This window comes from Gobius niger, assembly GCF_951799975.1.
Source record: "Gobius niger genome assembly, chromosome: 6".
Classification (NCBI taxonomy): Eukaryota; Metazoa; Chordata; class Actinopteri; order Gobiiformes; family Gobiidae; genus Gobius; species Gobius niger.
The window spans coordinates 32,047,732-32,066,132 of record NC_136857.1 but is presented as its reverse complement, the minus strand read 5'-3'; the positions used below and the strand labels follow the sequence as shown (position 1 = coordinate 32,066,132).

The 18,401-nt window shown below is 42.5% G+C and overlaps 1 protein-coding gene and 1 long non-coding RNA gene across 2 annotated transcripts in view; both read right to left on the bottom strand.

Moving 5' to 3' along the window:
- Positions 1 to 9,673, bottom strand: part of cfap74 (cilia and flagella associated protein 74) — a 71,069-nt gene extending 61,396 nt beyond the window's left edge. Inside the window, exons 1-6 of the mRNA XM_079558308.1 lie at positions 9,531 to 9,673; positions 7,786 to 7,867; positions 5,994 to 6,146; positions 3,850 to 3,948; positions 3,644 to 3,748; positions 1,557 to 1,811 (exon numbers count right to left, since the gene is read on the bottom strand). Coding sequence (XP_079414434.1) covers positions 1,557 to 1,811; positions 3,644 to 3,748; positions 3,850 to 3,948; positions 5,994 to 6,146; positions 7,786 to 7,867; positions 9,531 to 9,564 — 728 coding nt within the window. The 5' untranslated portion in view covers positions 9,565 to 9,673. The remainder of the gene's footprint in view (positions 1 to 1,556; positions 1,812 to 3,643; positions 3,749 to 3,849; positions 3,949 to 5,993; positions 6,147 to 7,785; positions 7,868 to 9,530) is intronic.
- The window catches only part of LOC306964190, a 121,942-nt gene extending 104,295 nt beyond the window's left edge, over positions 1 to 17,647 (bottom strand). The window contains exon 1 of the long non-coding RNA XR_013792961.1: positions 17,593 to 17,647. This is a non-coding gene — a long non-coding RNA (uncharacterized lncRNA). The remainder of the gene's footprint in view (positions 1 to 17,592) is intronic.
- Positions 17,648 to 18,401: the final 754 nt, after the last annotated feature.

Sequence of the window (18,401 nt, the reverse complement as noted above, 5' to 3'; positions counted from 1 at the left end):
AAAGGTTCCTCAAGGTCGATCTTATGATGAAGGCCTCAAAGGTTAAGGAGAAGGAGCTATCTTGCCACTTTTTAGATGCAGCCCCAGTGTTGTTGTACATAGTAGTATACGTACGTTGAAAGGCAAAAAGACTCGCTCGAACATGAGTATCACAAGGTACTGCACTAAACTGACTAAACTTTCATCCGTGCCAAATGCTACAGTCACATCGTCATAAAAAAAAATCTGCGTACACATAACATTAAACTAGTCCAAAGTTACTCCTTATACTCAGGTGAGAGTAGGGTTGCTGAGACTGGAAACAACAAAGGTGTTTACCCACAGGATGAGAGTAGCCTTTAATAGAGGGGAGGGACTTAGCCAAGCTAGCCCCTCCCACTGGTCTTTATCTAGCCTGTGAGCTCGAAACCTTAGTGTCACTAACGAAGCCTTTTGGAGCAGAGGCAAAACGCCCTACACAAGATGACTCAAGGACGTGTAGAACAAATACATTGATTTATCATAATTAGCACCAGTGTTAATTTCGGCGACTAAAATATTTAGTCTTAATTTGAGTCAAAGTAATATTTTTGCCGACTAAAATTGGACTAAAACTAAATTAAAAGTTTTTCATGAGACTAAAACTATGACTAAAATGTCCAGATGTTTTAGTCGACTAAAATAAGACTATATAAAAATGAAAAGGAGAGACTAAAATTATCCAAACCTCTATTGACCGTCTGAAAAAGCCTCATATCATTTAAATTCACTGTAAAATGAACAGGTTTGTGCTTTGCTCATGTGGAAGCAGCTCCATTAAGGCGAGGACCACTATTAAATATGACTACAATGAATATTATAAATATAAGTCGACTAAATTAGTCTTCATTTTAGTCGACTAAATTGACATGCAATTTTAGTCGTTTAAAACTAGACTAAAATTGAAACGTTTTTTTTGACTAAATCTTGACTAAAATTAAATTACATTTTAGTCAAAAGACCAAGACTAAAACTAAAATAAAATATGTTGTCAAAATTAACTCTGATTAGCACTTAAAGACACTATACCTGATTATTTTTTTTATTTTTTTTAGCAGTGGAACGAAATTGGTTTTGTCCTCCTTTAGCATATTGTAAACTCTGACATTTGTGAATCTGAAATTATAAAGCATTTGTATCAATGTCATGAACTTGCGTGCCAGTTTTTTGCAAGGTCTGTCAAAGTGATGCGCCGATAAACTCGCCCCTGTGAAGAACTGGGCTGCTACAAATACAATATGTTAGGAAAGTTAGGAATAAGTTGGGACCACAACCAACATTTGAATTGAGTGGTTTCCTCTTTCATTGTTTGTAATAAAAAATAAGGTATAGGGCATTTAAATATTACTAACAATCACGAAGGTAAACCAAAGAACTTCCTGCTGCTAAAGCTAAAGCATTCAAATTCACTGCCAAAAGCAACAGGTCAGTGCTTTGTCCATGTGGGAGAAGAAACAGGAAGCTATGATATCAATACAATAATATACGTGCAACGATGAATTTAATTTGAGATCTAGTCAATTTAAATGAACTTTTACCTCAGCATGGTCTCCCTTATCAGCCTGCCACTGTTAGTGCTGACCGTCTTCTTCTCCTCTTTGGGGCCACTGTTCTTCTGAGTCTTCTGTTGGCGGCTCTTGTTCTGCCGGTTGCTGCTGGCCTGCCTCTCCTGCTGCAGCCTCCTGGCGGCCCTCTGCTGCCTGTGGAGGTTGAAGCTCTGCTCTTCCTCCTGGACCTCCTGACGCAGAGACGAGGCTTTGGCCTGCTCCACCTCCAACCCACACAGCTCCAGTCTAACGAGAAGCAACATTTAACTGTGAGCTGTCACATAGTTAAATGTCGGTATTGTATCAGACACCGACTGGAGTTACTCAGTCAAGTCCGGTTTGAGGCTAGAACATGTGGGACAACCAGAAAATCCACAAGAAATCAAAGCTCACTCAAATCCACGTTGAAGGCTCACATCAGCCCCGAGGACAATTACATATGATACAACATAACGGAGCGAATCCGCAATACGCCGCAGTGGACCGCAGAACTCTGTGTGTCAGGCCCAGGGAATAACGCACACCAAACAGCAACCAGCCAGAGAGGGAAATGTGCTGAATTTGAGAAAAGAATCAGCTGCACACTCGCACTAACCTGACTAATGCAAACAATGCGGCCGTGGAGGAGCAGTAAAGGTTCCTGAAGGATATTTGTGCGAAGCTCTTCAGTTTCACACTTGAAGAAAAGAGCAGCATGGAGTGGATTAGCTGGACCTCTGACTATCTGACTAGAGCTGCACGATTAACCTTTACTTTACACTTTGGTTTTAGCTACTGCGGTGCCCTCACCTCAAGGGGCTGGGGTTTTTTCCTGCCTCGCGCCTCTGGCTTTTGAGTGACATGTTCAACAACCATGATGATCAAGCCTCGCTTCCTTTGGCTACAGACAATCAAAAGAGGCTCCAGTGAAGTAGTAAAAGAAACTCCACGTCCATGTGTGTCTCAGCGTAAACTGCAAACTATTCTCTGCGCTAGAAAACCAACAGGGAGTGATTCGCGAACCGCGGGTCCGGGTTATGTGATCATCATCAGATTATCATTGCGGAGCGGTTTGTGGGTGGTTAAAGGAATAGGCCACCGTTTTTACATACTGAGATATGTTCTTACCTTAGCTTTGACGAGTTCTTTAGGACCTGTCTGGTCTTCACCCGTGCCTTCAGTCACGTAAACACAGCGCAGACGGCGTTAGCATTTAGCCTCTCCCTCTCTCCTCTATAGCTCCAAAACAGGTCAAGATAGAAGCTACCAAGCTCTTCCACGTTTTCCCTATTTAAATATGGTTACGTGAAGTGTTCCACTACAAAGTATAATTACACAAAATTAAACAATGTGGATTTTCTAAGCGGATAAAAGGGCATCCGCACAGTAAAGTGAAGATTACTGCGCAGTAAAGTGAAGATTACTGCGCGGATTTCAAACTACTCCTGGTATTATTACGCCTTACAATATAGTCCCCCCTTTTATCCGCTTAGAAAATCCACATTGTTTAATTTTGTGTAATTATACTTTGTAGTGGAACACTTCACGTAACCATATTTAAATAGGGAAAACGTGGAAGAGCTTGGTAGCTTCTATCTTGACCTGTTTTGGAGCTATAGAGGAGAGGGGGAGAGGCTAAATGCTAATGCCGTCTGCGCTGTGTTTTCGTGACTGAAGGCACGGGTGAAGATCAGACAGGTCCTAAAGAACTCGTCAAAGCTAAGGTAAGAACATATCTCAGTATGTAAAAACGGAGCCTATTCCTTTAAAAAAAAGCCAATCGCCTCCGCTCATTGCCGTACGCGTGTATCGAGCTGTGTCCAATTGCAACATCTTTACAGCCAGTTTTTCTATGTAAATATGAGGCAGATTTCCATAAAACAGGCAGCGTTTTGCAGCTTGTGATTGCATTTATGAAGCTGAATCGGGAGTAAGAGTGTTTTTGTTACATATAAATGAGCTGATTACGTGTATTTCTTAAGTTGTAGTCTGTACTGAATGTGAGTCACAGTTTATAAGATAATTGTATAGTCGTGAGTATGAGCCCGGCGTGACGGTCCCTCTGGAGTTGAACTTGTTGACAGTAGTAAAGTTCTCACTGGCACTTGTGGATGGTGGCTTTGAGCAGAGACTCCAGCTCCTCCTCACTCTGCAGCTCCGCACACAGCCCCCGGTGCTGGGCTCGCAGACGGAACAGCGCCGCACTGCACACAGGACACACGCACGTTCACTCCAGTAACAGCTTGTACGACGAATGGTAGTTTCCTACAGTGACGGTACTCATCTGACTTGACAAATACTTCACCTGTTCTCGGCTTCCTTCTGACCCCTCATGTCCTCCTCCAGCCTCTCCCTCTGCTCCGACAGCTCCGACATGTGCTGACGACACACTTTGAGCTGCTCACTAAAACAAACAAACTCATTTTTTTCTAACAGGCTAACACAGACATACAGGGTGACTTAAAAACGTGTAAGAAATTAAGACTAAGTCATGATTTCCGTAAGTTTGTTCTCTTTTAGCCTAGTTACGATCCCTGAAAAATTTGAAGTGCACATGACAGGTTTTAATGCTTTTGAAAATATGGCTTAAAGCAGGATAATATCATCTGTAAGTATCATTTTATTTCAGTTTCAAGCTACTGACAGGAAGTGACATCAGTAGAGGTAAAGTTCCATGGCAGTTGGACTCACTCATTTCCCATACGTTTGTTAAAGGCTCATTCACACTTCACAAGACGCAAGAACTTGCCTTGTAGCCATGGAAACGTTTTGTAACTGACGACAGTTCCATGGCGATAAGGCAAAAGTGATTGTTCTTGCAGCTGTTCTTGCATCTTGTGAAGTATGAATGAGCCTAAAGTGTGACATCACTCACGAAAACCAAGCTACTTCCAGGCCCAAACTGTTGAGAGTCCCATAGACAAACACAGCAAACACTGCAACTTTATCTGAATCTCCTGCTGAAATAACAAGATAAAAGGCCAACAACTGTTCAACACCTCATTAGAATAATACATCTCACCATTCCTCCAGGCAAAATGAAGATATTTTTATATTTAAAGGGGGGGTATTATGCAAAATCGACTTTTTCAAGCTTTCATCATGTTACTATGTCATTCCCTCATTAAAAACATGCCTGAAGCATTGCCTTGGCAAGTTCATGTATTTTTGAGTAACCTGTAAAAACTCTGATGGCAGTTATTCTAATTTACTGCATTTACAGACCAACAGAAGGTTTGGTCATCATTGTAGTGTGCTATAGACTGGTGCTATGTGATTGAAAAAAGCATAATACCCCCTCTTTAAAAGAAACCGTAGGGAAAAAATAATTGGATATTTAATGTCAGAAAAGCATTACTCAAGTAAATCCGCAGCAAATGTAATATATATTTGTGATCAGATGTTTAGACAGAGCCTGTAGTCGGCTCTATAGAAGGCTACAATCAGATCAATCCCATTACAGCGAATAGGGCTAAAGTTCTGTTGGACCCAGAAGAGGACCCAACATGGTCGGCACGGCAACAGTTTGAAATTGTGCCTCTATCTATGTCACTTCCTGTCAGTGTCCAATAAGGAAGTGAAATTATAAACATCACAAAAATGTGTTCAATAATGTTTTAGCAAAAATGGTGTTTAATGTGTCATATGCATTTTAACCTCTTAACTCCCACCTGAACAGAGCACATTTTCTCCAGTTTGGCTTTAAAGGGGCTAGATGCAAGTTGGGCATTTTATACTCACTACTGCCACCTCAGGTCATACGTGTAACTGCACCTTCTACATTAAGCTCGTGCATGACGGCACTTCGGACCCGAGGTAAAACCTTTTTGAGTGACAGTGCAGGATTTTAGAGGCAGTTGTGGTAAACAGGTCTGAGCTCATTCTACACATTAGGACATGGCCGGAACATGTAGGGGGAGGAAAATACTCAAATTTAATATTTTTGAACTCTGTATTGTCCCTTTAAGCTACTTGAAAAAAGCCTCAATAGCTACGAAAATGAGGATGAAAACGCAACAACAAAGTGACAAAAAAAGCGACAAAAGAGCAATAAAAATGTGCCGGAAAATCAGAAAATATGACTAAAAAGTGATCAAAAGGCAAAAAAAAGAGCCACAAAAATGTGACAAAAATACATAAAAAAAAACACTTAAAAATGTGACAACGCAACAAAAAGGTCACAATCAGTTTTGTAGGTCTTAGCTTTCAAATGAGCCTATAGGCTGTAACCTCCAGATGCTTTTAGATGTGGGTAAAGCCAAACTGGAGAAAAGGCACTCAGTTAAGGCGGGTGTTAAGAGTTTAAATCTTTTCTTCAAATTAACTGGGGAACTGCGTTTGAAATGGTTCTGTAAATGATTTTTTTTGTTGCAGAATGTACAATTGCCGCCTCTCACGCTTCAATCACATGCACATGACTAGAGGGAGTGTAAGAGAGCGGACATGGACCTGGCCGTCAGCAGGTCGTGCTCCTTCTGTTGGTGAAAGTGGTCCAGCTGGCCCAGAGCTCGTCTCAGCTTGAACATCCGTGCGGCGTCCACACATCTCTCCGTGTTCCTCTGGTCAGGAGCGAGCTCGGGCTCCTGCTCTGCGCTGTCACTGCTGCACACACATCACACATCACGCCGTAACTGACCTCCTATAGCGCCGTTTGGGGATTACGGCTTCTGTGCAACTACTTTGAAAATCGAGCATGTACATTTTTAACTGTTGGCTGTTGTTGTTGTTGGGGGAAAAAAGTGACCACATGATTAAAAAGAGCCTTGTAGTCGGCTTTACAGCAGGTTAAAATCAGCTAAACTGACTCCGACCAGCTCCAAACACACACAGGGGCTGTGTCCGAATGTCCACCCTAGTCCCTAACCCCTCATTCACTACATAGGCCCGCACTATATAGTCCACTATATAGTCCACTATATAGTCCACTGATTCTGTTGGCGATTCGGACACAAGCCACTACTTTCACTTTTTTTATCTGAATTTATTTATTGTTACAAACGTTTATTTTATGAAACAGAACGACTGTTTTGGCTGTTTCATTTACTGTTTTATTTGACATTTAAATTAAAATTAAAACTATCATCACAAAAAACAAAAAAAAACACAAAGACGTGCCGAAAGTAGGTCACAGGCAGGTGTCCGAAGCGCCAGCAGATTGAGTGACTACATCTGCTAAAAGTTCGCTAAACTCCGGGAATAATGTATATCTGCGATAAAGACCAAACTCAGAGACAGTGGAATATTTATGGATAAATACGAGTCTCATACTTTATATTTAACATGGATTTTACATGAATGGCTTGGATTATTTGAGAGGAAGCTGTCGGTCATTTAACAGCTCCAGCTAAAGGTAAGCAGCTAACGTTAGCATCTTTTCACCGTAACCGTTTATATTTAGGTCAATTATTCATGACAAATACGCAACACACGACTGAAACAGCTGATTTCATTCAGTCGTGTTGTTTAGTTCAAAGACCTGTCGCTGTCAGGCTCTTCTCCGACTCTCGCAATGCATTGTGGTCTATATTGACCGGTTTAGTGACCATCGATGTGCACTACTTTTCAAGATGCATTGTGGGAAATTTCGAGTGCCCTACTTTTTTCTCTCTGGACATTTGGAGACCCGTACAAAATGGCGTGAGCACTATATAGTGCACTATATAGGGAATAGTGTGGACATTCGGACACAGACGGGGTCTCCATGCCAGTCAGTGTGCAGAGGACCAGAGAGAGTATCCTCCATGGGGCCAAACGGGGGTGAAGTTAGAAGCTCTTCCACTTTTTCCCTATTCAAATACAGTGACATGAGTAGTTACACGATCCAAGTCCGCGCAGTAAAGTGAAAATATTACTGCGCAGATGTCAAAGTCCTCCTCAGGTGTCTCCTCAGGGGTACTACAATATAGTACCCCGTTTTTGTGTGATTATACTTGGATCGTGTAACTACTCACGTACCTGTACTTAATAGGGAAAACGTTATTCTAACTTCACCCCCATTTGGCCCCATAGAGGAGAGGAGGAGAGGCTAAATGCTAACAACATCTTTGCTCTTTCTGCGTGACTGAGCGCACGCGTAAAGACCAGACAGGTACGCATCAACTCATCTAAGCTCAGGTAAGAACATATCTCGGTGTGGAAAATCGGTGGCCTGTTCCTTTCAGTAACGCTTACAATTGAATGTAAACACAGTATGCGGCAAGAAGCAAAATGACGGGAAATTAAAGACACTTTTTATACTCACTCTGACAATTCCGCGAGCCACTCAGGGTTGATAGATGACGTGGAGTCCTCATCCGAGCTCGTGCCAGGGTTTATGTGTACGGCTGAAAGATAGAAGTGTAAATCATATCACTAGTGGCCTTTCTGTGACATGTGTGTGTATGTGAGTGTGAGTGGAGCACACCTGGCTCCTCTTACCTCATCCTGCAAACAAAAGCCCAGCGCTCCAGCCAGTCTTCACCAGATTGTGAATTTTGGCAACTGTTGAGATTTCGAAATTCCCTATACTTACCTGAGAGTAATTCATGTTCCTGTTTATTCAGCTGCTGTTATTGCACCTGTTCATACCTTGGATTCTGGAAGATTCTCAGTTTTTTTGGATAATAAATTGTACTTTGTAACTAGTTACCATCTTGTGTCACTTTTTGGGTCAGTACCTTTGACCTGTTGTGTGAATGTAAGACCTTGCCTCAGGAGAACTGTTACCAAACTACAAAATGAAATTAAAGTTAAAAGAATGCTTTTTAGTAAGTAATTGTGGATAAGAACTTGGATTAAATACTATTCAAGTAAAGATGAAGTCTACTAAAGGGCAGCTGTAGTTACGGCCACAGAGTAAGGAGCGCATGTCCCTTTGTGGGTGACCTTTGACTGTGAGACATGTTGGACAAATATTACATTCTAAAACTATTCTAATAATTTGAGAACCGTCCAATTTAGGAAAGACAGCAAAGTTTGGACCCTTTTCAAATGAGTGTCTCATTTAAATATATATATTTTTTCATTTAAGTTAAAACCATTATACTTTCAAGTCTCATAAAATAGAATGAGGCATTTATCGATCAGAGCAGAGAGTAACCAAATATGTAACATAAGCTTACAACATACTCACAACGGTGTAATCAGATGACACTACTCACAAAGGTTTATTTGTTTCTGGACCAAATGTTTTGATCCACTAATAATAGCTTACTGTAGACAGAGGCGGAGAGCACACAGTTACTCAAATACATGTACTTTTTGAAGAAATTGTACTTCTTAGAGTTGTTTTACCATAGTACTTTTTACTTCCACTTGAGTAATATTATAATGAAGCATCTGTACTCTTACTTGAGTAAACAATTATACTTGTTCCACAGTGAGCATCAAAAGCTTCATGTGACTCATAAAAAGGATGTAGTTTGTGTTTTATGGACTTTATTTTTCTGGCATTTCCTTTAGAAATACTAGGATTTTTAATAATAATAATGCCTTACACTTGTAATGCGCTTTACCAGCCTGTATCACAAACATTCTGAAAGCGCTACACTGTGGTCGTTATTCATCCACTCCAGACTCGGTGGTGGTAAGCTACTATTGTAGCCACAGCTGCCCTGGGGTAGACTGACGCAAGTGAGGCAACCAGTCTGCGCCATGGGCCCCTCCGACCACCACCAACTAATTTCAAAGCATTCTCCCCAACACTGCTCTGACTTGAGTTATTATTGTGGTAGCTGCCTTTTACTTCTTCCTGATTCAAAATGATTTCAAAGTAAAGTTACTACTTCTTGAGTAAATATTGTAGCTCGTCTAAGTCTATCCACACCTGACCACAGCGAGTGACCAGCGTTACACAGCAAGAGCTGAGTTATAGAAAAACAAATCATGTTTCAGCTTCAGGCTGCTTGGTTCTTGCTAATGTCAATGCACATGTCATTGATTTAGGACAAGGATTAGCTAAATACGTTTAATTCTCCGATGGCAAACTATTTTTCTGCAAAGACTCACTCGCGTCGGAGGCGGAGCTGTCATCCACGTCCATGGCGCCACAGGAGGCTCGGCTAACACCGGGCTAACACCGGGCTAACACCGGACTAACACCGGGCTAACACCGGGCTAACACCGGGCTAACAACAACAACACTGACTGCGACGGGGAATAGGAATCTTCTGTTAGCGCACGTTTATTTCATCCAAAGCAAAAGTAAGTCAAACTTTCATTCATCTGTGAGGAAACCTCTTCCGCTGTTTGCTCTGGTTTCCATGGAGATGCGTCCGGACTCCGGAGGCCGACGTCTGCTGCACGTGGGGCAGTTTTGTCCAATGAACAAATCAGTAAATAAATGATTAAAATTCGCTTGTAGCTTTGAAGTGAGCATTTTTATTGCTAAGATTAATTTTAATAGAATTAGCGTTGCTCTGTCCTGTATGTTAATGTCTCTCATCTTCTGTCAATGCTCCCACCACTGACTACTGGGATGTAAGCCTAAACTTATATTTATTTCAGTAGCCAGTGGTGGAAGCTGAATGGAAGAATGCTGCTATTTACCATTTTTTGTTTGCTTTTGTCACTAAATGCTAATTTTGGACCAGAGGATTTAGTTTCATTTCATTTCATTTCATTTAATAATGTATTTTCAGTTATATTCAAGTATTTGGTATTTTGTTCAAGTATTTGGTATTTTCTTAAAGATAAAATATTATGATCAGTCATTAGCACATAGGTCCAAAGTGTATAGAGGGCAGAAGGTGCACAAATCGGTGGTCAATGCAGTAAAGCCTTCAATGGGTGCAGTCCTGAATTTAGGCTTGGAACCTTAAAGGCAGCTCTGTCTCTTTTTAAAATGGTAGTTTTTCTGGTTATAATTGTGTAGAATGATGACATTTTCTGTATCTCTGGTGATATATGCCAATTCTATAAGAAGCTTGAGGGCCACCATAAATTGGTCTGGGGGCTGCCACACTTTGGGCACCCTTGACAGCATGGCCCTACCGTGTGTATGTGACTGTGTGACTGATGGTTGAAGAAGCTTGAGGCGCAGATTGGAAACTATGTATATGTTTATTCGGTACACAGCAGTCAGTGAACGCCTCCTCCTGCGCCTGGCCCTGTGCCAACACACCGGCTGTCCTTTTGTGGGACGGTCCTGCACCGTGTTGCCTCTGTGTCGTCTGTTTAAAGGGCAATCTGACCTCGACCAAAGCCAATAAGGACAGAGCACTGATTGGAACAGCACAGCCTTACGCAATGTGTCCCACTCAGGTGAATGTGCTGACAACACTGTCCCTTTGTCCTCCTAACGGGAGAGAACAAGGAGGAGGGAGGGAAGAGGCGAAACGCACTCGGAATGAATCTGCGGAAGAGTTTGAATCTGATATAAACTGTGCAGGTGATTGATAATAATAATACATTTTATTTATTTGCAACGCAGGCTGTTCCAAAGCCTTGGTGCAGCAGAACAAAAGGCTCTGTCCCCCGTGGTTCGGCGTTTGGTTGAAGGAACATGGAGGTGGAGGCTACTGGATGACCTGAGGGTGCGGTTGGAGGGTTTCCGTGATGAGTTCTTGCAGGTATTGTGGAGCGTGACCAGTAATGCATTTATGGGTGAGCAGCAGGATTTTGTTGTCGATCCGGGCAGAAACTGGGAGCTCATACTTCCTGGCTCGCACAAGTGGTCTAGCTGCACTGTTCTGCATATACTGGGGTCTCTGGATGTCTTTGACAGGGAGCCCAATAAAAAGTCTGTTACAGTAGTCCAGCCTTGAGGAAATAAAGGCATGGATAAGTTTTTCTGCGTCAGGAACGGTTAAAGGTCCTATATCATGCAAAATCGACTTTTTGGAGCTTTTAGCCATGTTGTTTTGCTATTTCCTTATCAAAAACACCCCCAGAGTGGTTTGTGGCTTCATTCACGCAGCTCTCAGTAATCCTCCTGAATCCTGCTCTCTGAGCAGCTGCTCCTCCCTCTCCTGGTGAACGACTGAGTGTTCAGTCGTGTCGTAACAGCGGAACGGAAGTGCTCGACGTCTGTAATGTAATGTCTTAATTCTATGCATACGGCCTGATTTTAATTTGTAAAACAGCGTTTTCATTATTTCTGTCGTAAGAGAGAAACAAAGAGAGAAAAAAATAATTAAAAAAAAAAAAAAAAAAAAAAAAAGGAAGTGCCGGAGGTGCTTCCAGGTCAGCTGTGGCCAAAACAAACACATCGCGTCTGAACAGATCAGTCATGTTTGCGCTGCAGCTGTGAAGATGGAGCTCGTTACCTACTCTTGACACACCTGTTCTTATTCTTAACTAACGATAATGTCACGGAGAAAAAGAAGCGCGTTTGGCTACGAGGACGAGGAGTGTATTCAACCTTTTTTCAGGAAGAGGCCGCTCAGCTGTTTTTTTTCTCCGGGATTCAGCGACTATCACCAAAATATTGTTTTTCTGTGACTGTCTCTGATGGATGTTTGGTGAACCTTCGCCAGAACCAAAGTGGATTAACTTTTATAACCAACGCGAGTCCCATAATGTAAACAGCGATGGACCAGAGGGTGAGTCAATCCAAACGCGGGTTAGCTTGTGTGTTAGCATATTAGCTTGTGTGTTAGCATATTAGCATGTGTGTTAGCCATTTATGAAGCTGTGTTGCAGATGTCAACTCTGTATAACTGCATCGTGAAGTAACTTCACTTATTGCTGTTTATTTATATTACGGTAAAGTTGTATGCGCGGAGAGAGGGGGCGGAGTTAACTGAATCGAAGCGTTTTGTCTTCCGGGTTCGAAAAATACCTCCAGAAAACACTTATATTTATCACAAAAATGAGTGCTCCATAGTGGTAGAGGTACAATATATCATAAAAATGCCTATACTTAACTTTGGAATGGCTAAAATAGCATGATATAGCTCCTTTAAGAGAGGACGGAGTTTTGCGATGTTTCGGAGGTGAAAAAATGACGTTTTACACAGGTTCTTGATATGATGAGAGAAGTGTAGCTGAGGGTCGAACCGGACGCCTAGGTTTGTGACTGCAGGGGAGAGATTTAAGGTCTGATTGTCAAGGATGAGCTGCGGTATGGATGAGGGGTGAGTCTGATGAGATGTGCCAACAAGTATTGCCTCAGGTTTGGTGCTGCTAAGTTGAAGGAAGTTTTGCTGCATCCATGCCTTTATCTCCTCAAGGCATGCCGTGACTCGCTTCAGTGCTGCCGGTGGACTTGGGGCAGTTCGGACAAAAAGCTGCGTGTCATCAGCATAACAGTGGTTGGATATCCCATGTTTGCTGATGACATTACCGAGGGGGAGCATGTAGGTTGTGAATAGTATGGGGCCGAGTACCGACCCCTGTGGGACCCCACACGTGACTGGGTATGGCCTGGACTTGCATGTCCCCAATTGGACAGACTTGGTTCTGCCGGATAGGTACGACTGGAACCACTGTAAAGCCGTACCTGACAGTCCAATGGCGGTGTGGAGACGATCCATTTGTGGTGTGTCTGGTCAACAAGGGGTTCAAGGTATACTAGGAGTTTTGTTTATTGTGTTATTAACAGTATGTGTCTCCAGATCTGGGGTAAACATGTGAAAATATTGGGTTTGACTAAAAACATAAATAATGTTTATTTATGCGTATAGCAATGGTTCTCAATGCACCCATTGGAGGCCCAAAAGTGGGTCACTGGGCTGTTATCAGTGGGTTAGCCAATAAAATCACTGTCTGTGTTGTTTTGATGTTTTTGAAAAGAGTATATGGGCTATTATATGGGTTTAAATAAATACAACACAGAATAAATAATGTACAGTTTTTTTCTTATTATTACAAGCTGAACATAAAGCCAAACTTAGTACTGTATTTATTGTGTCTTTTTTGAAGCAGTAAGTCCGTATGAAACCCTCCCTATGTGGAGCTGAATAGGATCATGTCAACTTTCAGCTGGGCCGGACGGGGCCTTTCTGTTTGCATGTTCTCCCTGTGCCTGGCTTCCTCTGGGTACTCCGGAGTGCCCAGTTTCCTACCACTATAAACATGTACAATAGGCCAGAATGAATGAGCGCTTCCGTCAGTCTAACCCAGGGGCAGCTGTGGCTACTTAACTATTTATTTACTAACTTTACTATTTACCATGCAGCACATTTTTCGAAACTCAGCACATTAACTGGATTTTATTTTTCTTTGAGACTTGAATAGAGTGCGCTTGATTGAATGTTGTGCCAAAGTTCATTATCTTGCCAAACTATTGAAAATATTATGATATCAATCAAGTGCCGCATTTTGCAAGAGAGACCTGTTTCAGACACATCAAATACGAAGAGTATACCCAAACATGGTAACACTTTAGAATACGGCCCGGTAGCTCCTGGGTGGTTACTGTGGTACATCCCTGGTACATATATAGGTAATTACCAGGTACTTATAGTGATACGTTTAGGTAATTACAGTGTTACTTCATAGTGAACTTCAGTAGTAATACTTAAAAATGGTAGTTTCTATGTAATAACAATGTACTACATATGTACTGGTAAGTAATGGGTACTTAGACTGAAACTGAAACTACCAGATACCTAAAGTGGTAGTTACTGTTTACTTTTACTGGTAAGTCCTAGACACTCAGTGACATATAGTAAGAATTGGTATGTTTCCTGTATGTTGTTTTACAGTCACACAATCCTAACTAAATCATACATAATTTTTTAGAAATTACCTCTGAATGTATCTAAAAGTATCATCTTTTACTACCTAGGAATTGTATCCTTGAAGTACCATAGATGTACCACATTATTACCTGTTATTACCACTGTAAGTACCATGGACTTACCGGGCCGTTCCGCTTAAAGGAACAGGCCACCGTTTTTTTCCCGTACTGAGATATTTTCTTACCTGAGCTTAGACGAGTTGATGTGTACCTGTCTGGTCTTTGTTAGCATTTGGCCTCTCCCAGCATATTCCTATAGCTCCAAACGGGGGTGAAGTTAGAAGCTATCACGCTCTTCCATGGGCACAAGGACCAGACAGGTACGGATCAACTCGTCTAAGCTCAGCTAAGAACATATCTCAGTATGGAAAAAAAACGGTGGCCTGTTCCTTTAAAGTTAATGGTTGAAACAACAACACAGGGGACGTCATCGTGATCTTCTATTTCTGGAACAACAACATATGTGTGTGTTGGGCCTTAATAAAAATAGCCTTGTCCAACCTGCGACCTTCACAGCAGTGCAGGCCTGCAGCGGGTGCGGAACACTTGGCAGACCGCTGTCACCTGATGAGGGAGCGCTTTGACCACAGCCACCACCTCCTCATGGAGAGCCTTGGCTGCCGTCCCGTACACTCATCTTCCAGATCGCCCATACCTTCACCGCGTCATCTCATCGCATATTCAAATCGGCTATAATGTACGATCCTTACGTAATACTCTCCTAATTGTGGTGCCTCTCCCCCGTCCCCTCCCGCCTCCGAGGATGACGCTCAGAGTCTCTCTCTCGCGGAGTTAGGAAGGTGCAGAGTGGAGGCTCAGCACATTCACGGCCACAGATGCACATTCTTCCTTCACTTATATGTACTCGGCACATCCATTCAGGTCGCTGTCCCGTGTCCCAGTTGGTTCAATTTCAACGTTTTCAAGTCAGTAGCATAGTACATAATATCCATACCCTTTGCAGGAAGTGTAATACTCTCTAAACTCTGGGTTGGAACACTAAGTGGCATGTAAAGGCATAAGGTCCTCCATGGAGAATACATAACCCCACATACACCTAATGGGACTATGAAGTGACCTATACTTACCTGTCGATTCTGAATCTCAGAGGGACCTTCCTGGTTAAAGACAGGTGTAAATAATAAATAGTAAAGAACGTTATGCGTTTACAACAATTGAATCCAAAATGCACAAATCTCATTTCAGCCGTTTCTCACTATATAAAATGCTGCCAAAGGCTTACTCATAATAGCTAATACTCTCTTATTGCAAAATGTTACTCTTGCCAATATAAGGAGTGATTCCCAGTCATAGCTAAATATAAATGTTCTGTCTTTGAACAAAAGCAAAACAGAGATGGCCATATTTGGAAGTTGTAACCCTCTGTCAAGCTTAAAGACAGTGTTATTGGGTCTCCTTTTGTCTCCTGTTTAAAATCTTGTAGTAACTTTCAATACATGTTTCAAATTTGATAGACACATTGGATCTGTTGTAAAGGCAAGATACTTCCATCTGAGACTCCTTGCTATAATTAAAGCCTACTTGCCACAGAAAGTGATCCACACCTTTATCACTTCAGAGGTTGCAGAGAGTCCAAAATGCCACGGCCCGCCTGCTACATTATTCCCATTCTGTCCCTTTTACAATTCTGATTGCACGGATCTGTTTGGGTTTGGCAGAATAGGCAACAGCCAGCTCCCTGCCCCGACTGATATCCCCGTGTATAAAATATACACATAGTCTGTAGAGGAGTTCAAAAAACATATTATAAACTCACCTTTTTGCTTCAGCCGTCAGTTCGATGTAGACCAGACACAGTTGTCCTCATTATTATCAGTTTGTGCCTTTTATATTACCTGTGTTAAAGTTTTATTGTGTATATTATACATATTTTGGCCATTGGTTGGAAATGATTCATGGTAATAGAGAAATGCTGATGTTTTGGCTTGGTTTATGCCAAAAATAAAAAGTGTCCTTTACCTGGATGTAACACTGTTCTGATCCGTCAAGTCAGGTCAAGTTCAGCAAAGTTACGACCTGAACATCCAGGTTATTCCGTTATTCACTGGATTTCTTCTTCCCTGATGGCAAGGGCTTGTTCCAAGATGACACTGCCAGGATTCATGGGGCTCACATTGTAAAAGAGTGGTTCAGGGAGCGTCAGAGATCATTATGGACTGGCTACAAATCGCTTTGAGAATCTTTGGGAGGTGCTGGAGAAGCTGTGGTCACACTCTCCCTTCATCAATCCCTGATCTTGGTTTAAAATGAACGCAACACTGGGTCTTTGGGCAGTGCAGCAGTCTGGAGGAGCACCTGCCACGTTGCAATGCCACAGTGAATGTGCTGCAATCGAAACTAAAGGTGCTACAACCAAATATTAGCACGTGTGACTTCACATGGTGCTTTACTGTAAGGACTTTTTGGAGCTGGATAAAAAGTGGTGGCGTTTTGAATGAGGCTTTCAACACATCTGGCAGCTCAAGACTTCCTGTTGTAAAGAGGCTTATCGGAGGCAATAGACCGGACTTGTCATTATGATAAAGGTGTGATGTTACTGTAATGGTGCTCACCGTGAAGCCCTGTCTGTGAAAAGTGCAACCAACAAAGTTCACCAACTTACAATTCCTCACACAAAATTTGTCACAATTTAAGTCTTTCAATTAAAAGAAAATAACCTGTGCAAAATCTTGAAATGATGCTCCTTTAAAGGTGCAACAGGCAACTTTTATGTGGAAAAAAGTTGGTATCAGTGTGTATTTGACCTTTCAGTGACCCTGCGGCCGTATGGGTGGTTTAACATGACACTTTGGCTTTCCATCCCGGTGGCCTCTAGGACGCTCCAGGACCAATTTTATTCCAGGTTTTTTGTTAGGTTTTCTGAATGGACAGATCCATAAAGTAAAACCCCATTGATCCTGGAGCGTCATAATTGTTTGTTTATTGGTTTATTTGGTTGGGACATCCATCCATCCATCCATTTTCTTCCGCTTTATCTGGGGCCGGGTCGCGGGGGCAGCAGTCTCAGCAGAGATGCCCAAACTTCCCGATCCACGCACACCTCCTCCAGCTGTTCTGGGGGGACCCCGAGGCGACACCAGGCCAGCTCGGAGACATAGTCCCACCAGCGTGTCCTGGGCCTTCCACGAGGCCTTGTCCCACTAGGACTCTGGTTGGGACAGTGCAAGTTAATGAACAAGCCACACCGGATTGTACCCTTAGGCTAATTTCCATCCGTCGTCCCCCATGTGCACTCTCTAACACACTCTCATTCATCCTGGCCTATTGTACATGTTTTTAGTGGTAGGGGAAACTGGAGTACCCGGAGGAATGGGGAGAACATGCAAACTCCACACAGAAAGGCCCCGTCCCTGGTGGGAATCGAACCCGGACCTTCTCGCTGTGAAGCACGAGCGCTAACCGCTGTACTACCGTGCCGCATAAGGCATTGTTCCATCCGTTCACGTATTGACTCTACCCCGCACATGCTTCTGTTTCCACAAGACACCACACCCGCATTTCTTTATTTTATTTTATTTATTCATTTGAGAGGATGACCCCTTGAGATGCACCATGTCACTTTCAAGAGGGTCCTCAAAATCACCAAAGAAAGCAAACACAGAAACAGATACAGCAGCACAGACATAGAACGAAACAATACAAAACAAAGTTTATTTATATAGCACTTTACAGCAACACCAGGAGGACCAAAGTGCTTCACAGAAAGATAAAACACATTTTAAAAACACCAAATAATTACAACCTAGACACAATTCCGTGTGCTCTAAGTATTAAAAGCAAGTTTGAAAAGATGAGTCTTTAATCTTGATTTAAAAAGGGACAGGTCCGTGAGAACACGCAGACTGAAGGGCAGGCAGTTCCACAGTTTAGGCGTGGCAACCACAAAGGAACGATCGCCCCACTGTTTGTACTGGGACCTGGGCACGTCCAGAACCATTTGATCGGCAGACCGGAGAGCTCTGCTGGGGCGATGTACGGTCAACAACTCAGTTAGATATAACGGAGCGAGACCATAGAGGGCTTTAAAAATGATGGAGCTGGTCAGGATGCTCCCTATAGTCCCTCTGTAGAAGAACCAAACAGTGATGGAGCTGGTCAGGATGCTCTCTATAGTCCCTCTGTAGAAGCTGCACATAACGGAGGCTGGGACTCTGGCTTTTCTCAACTTGCGAAGA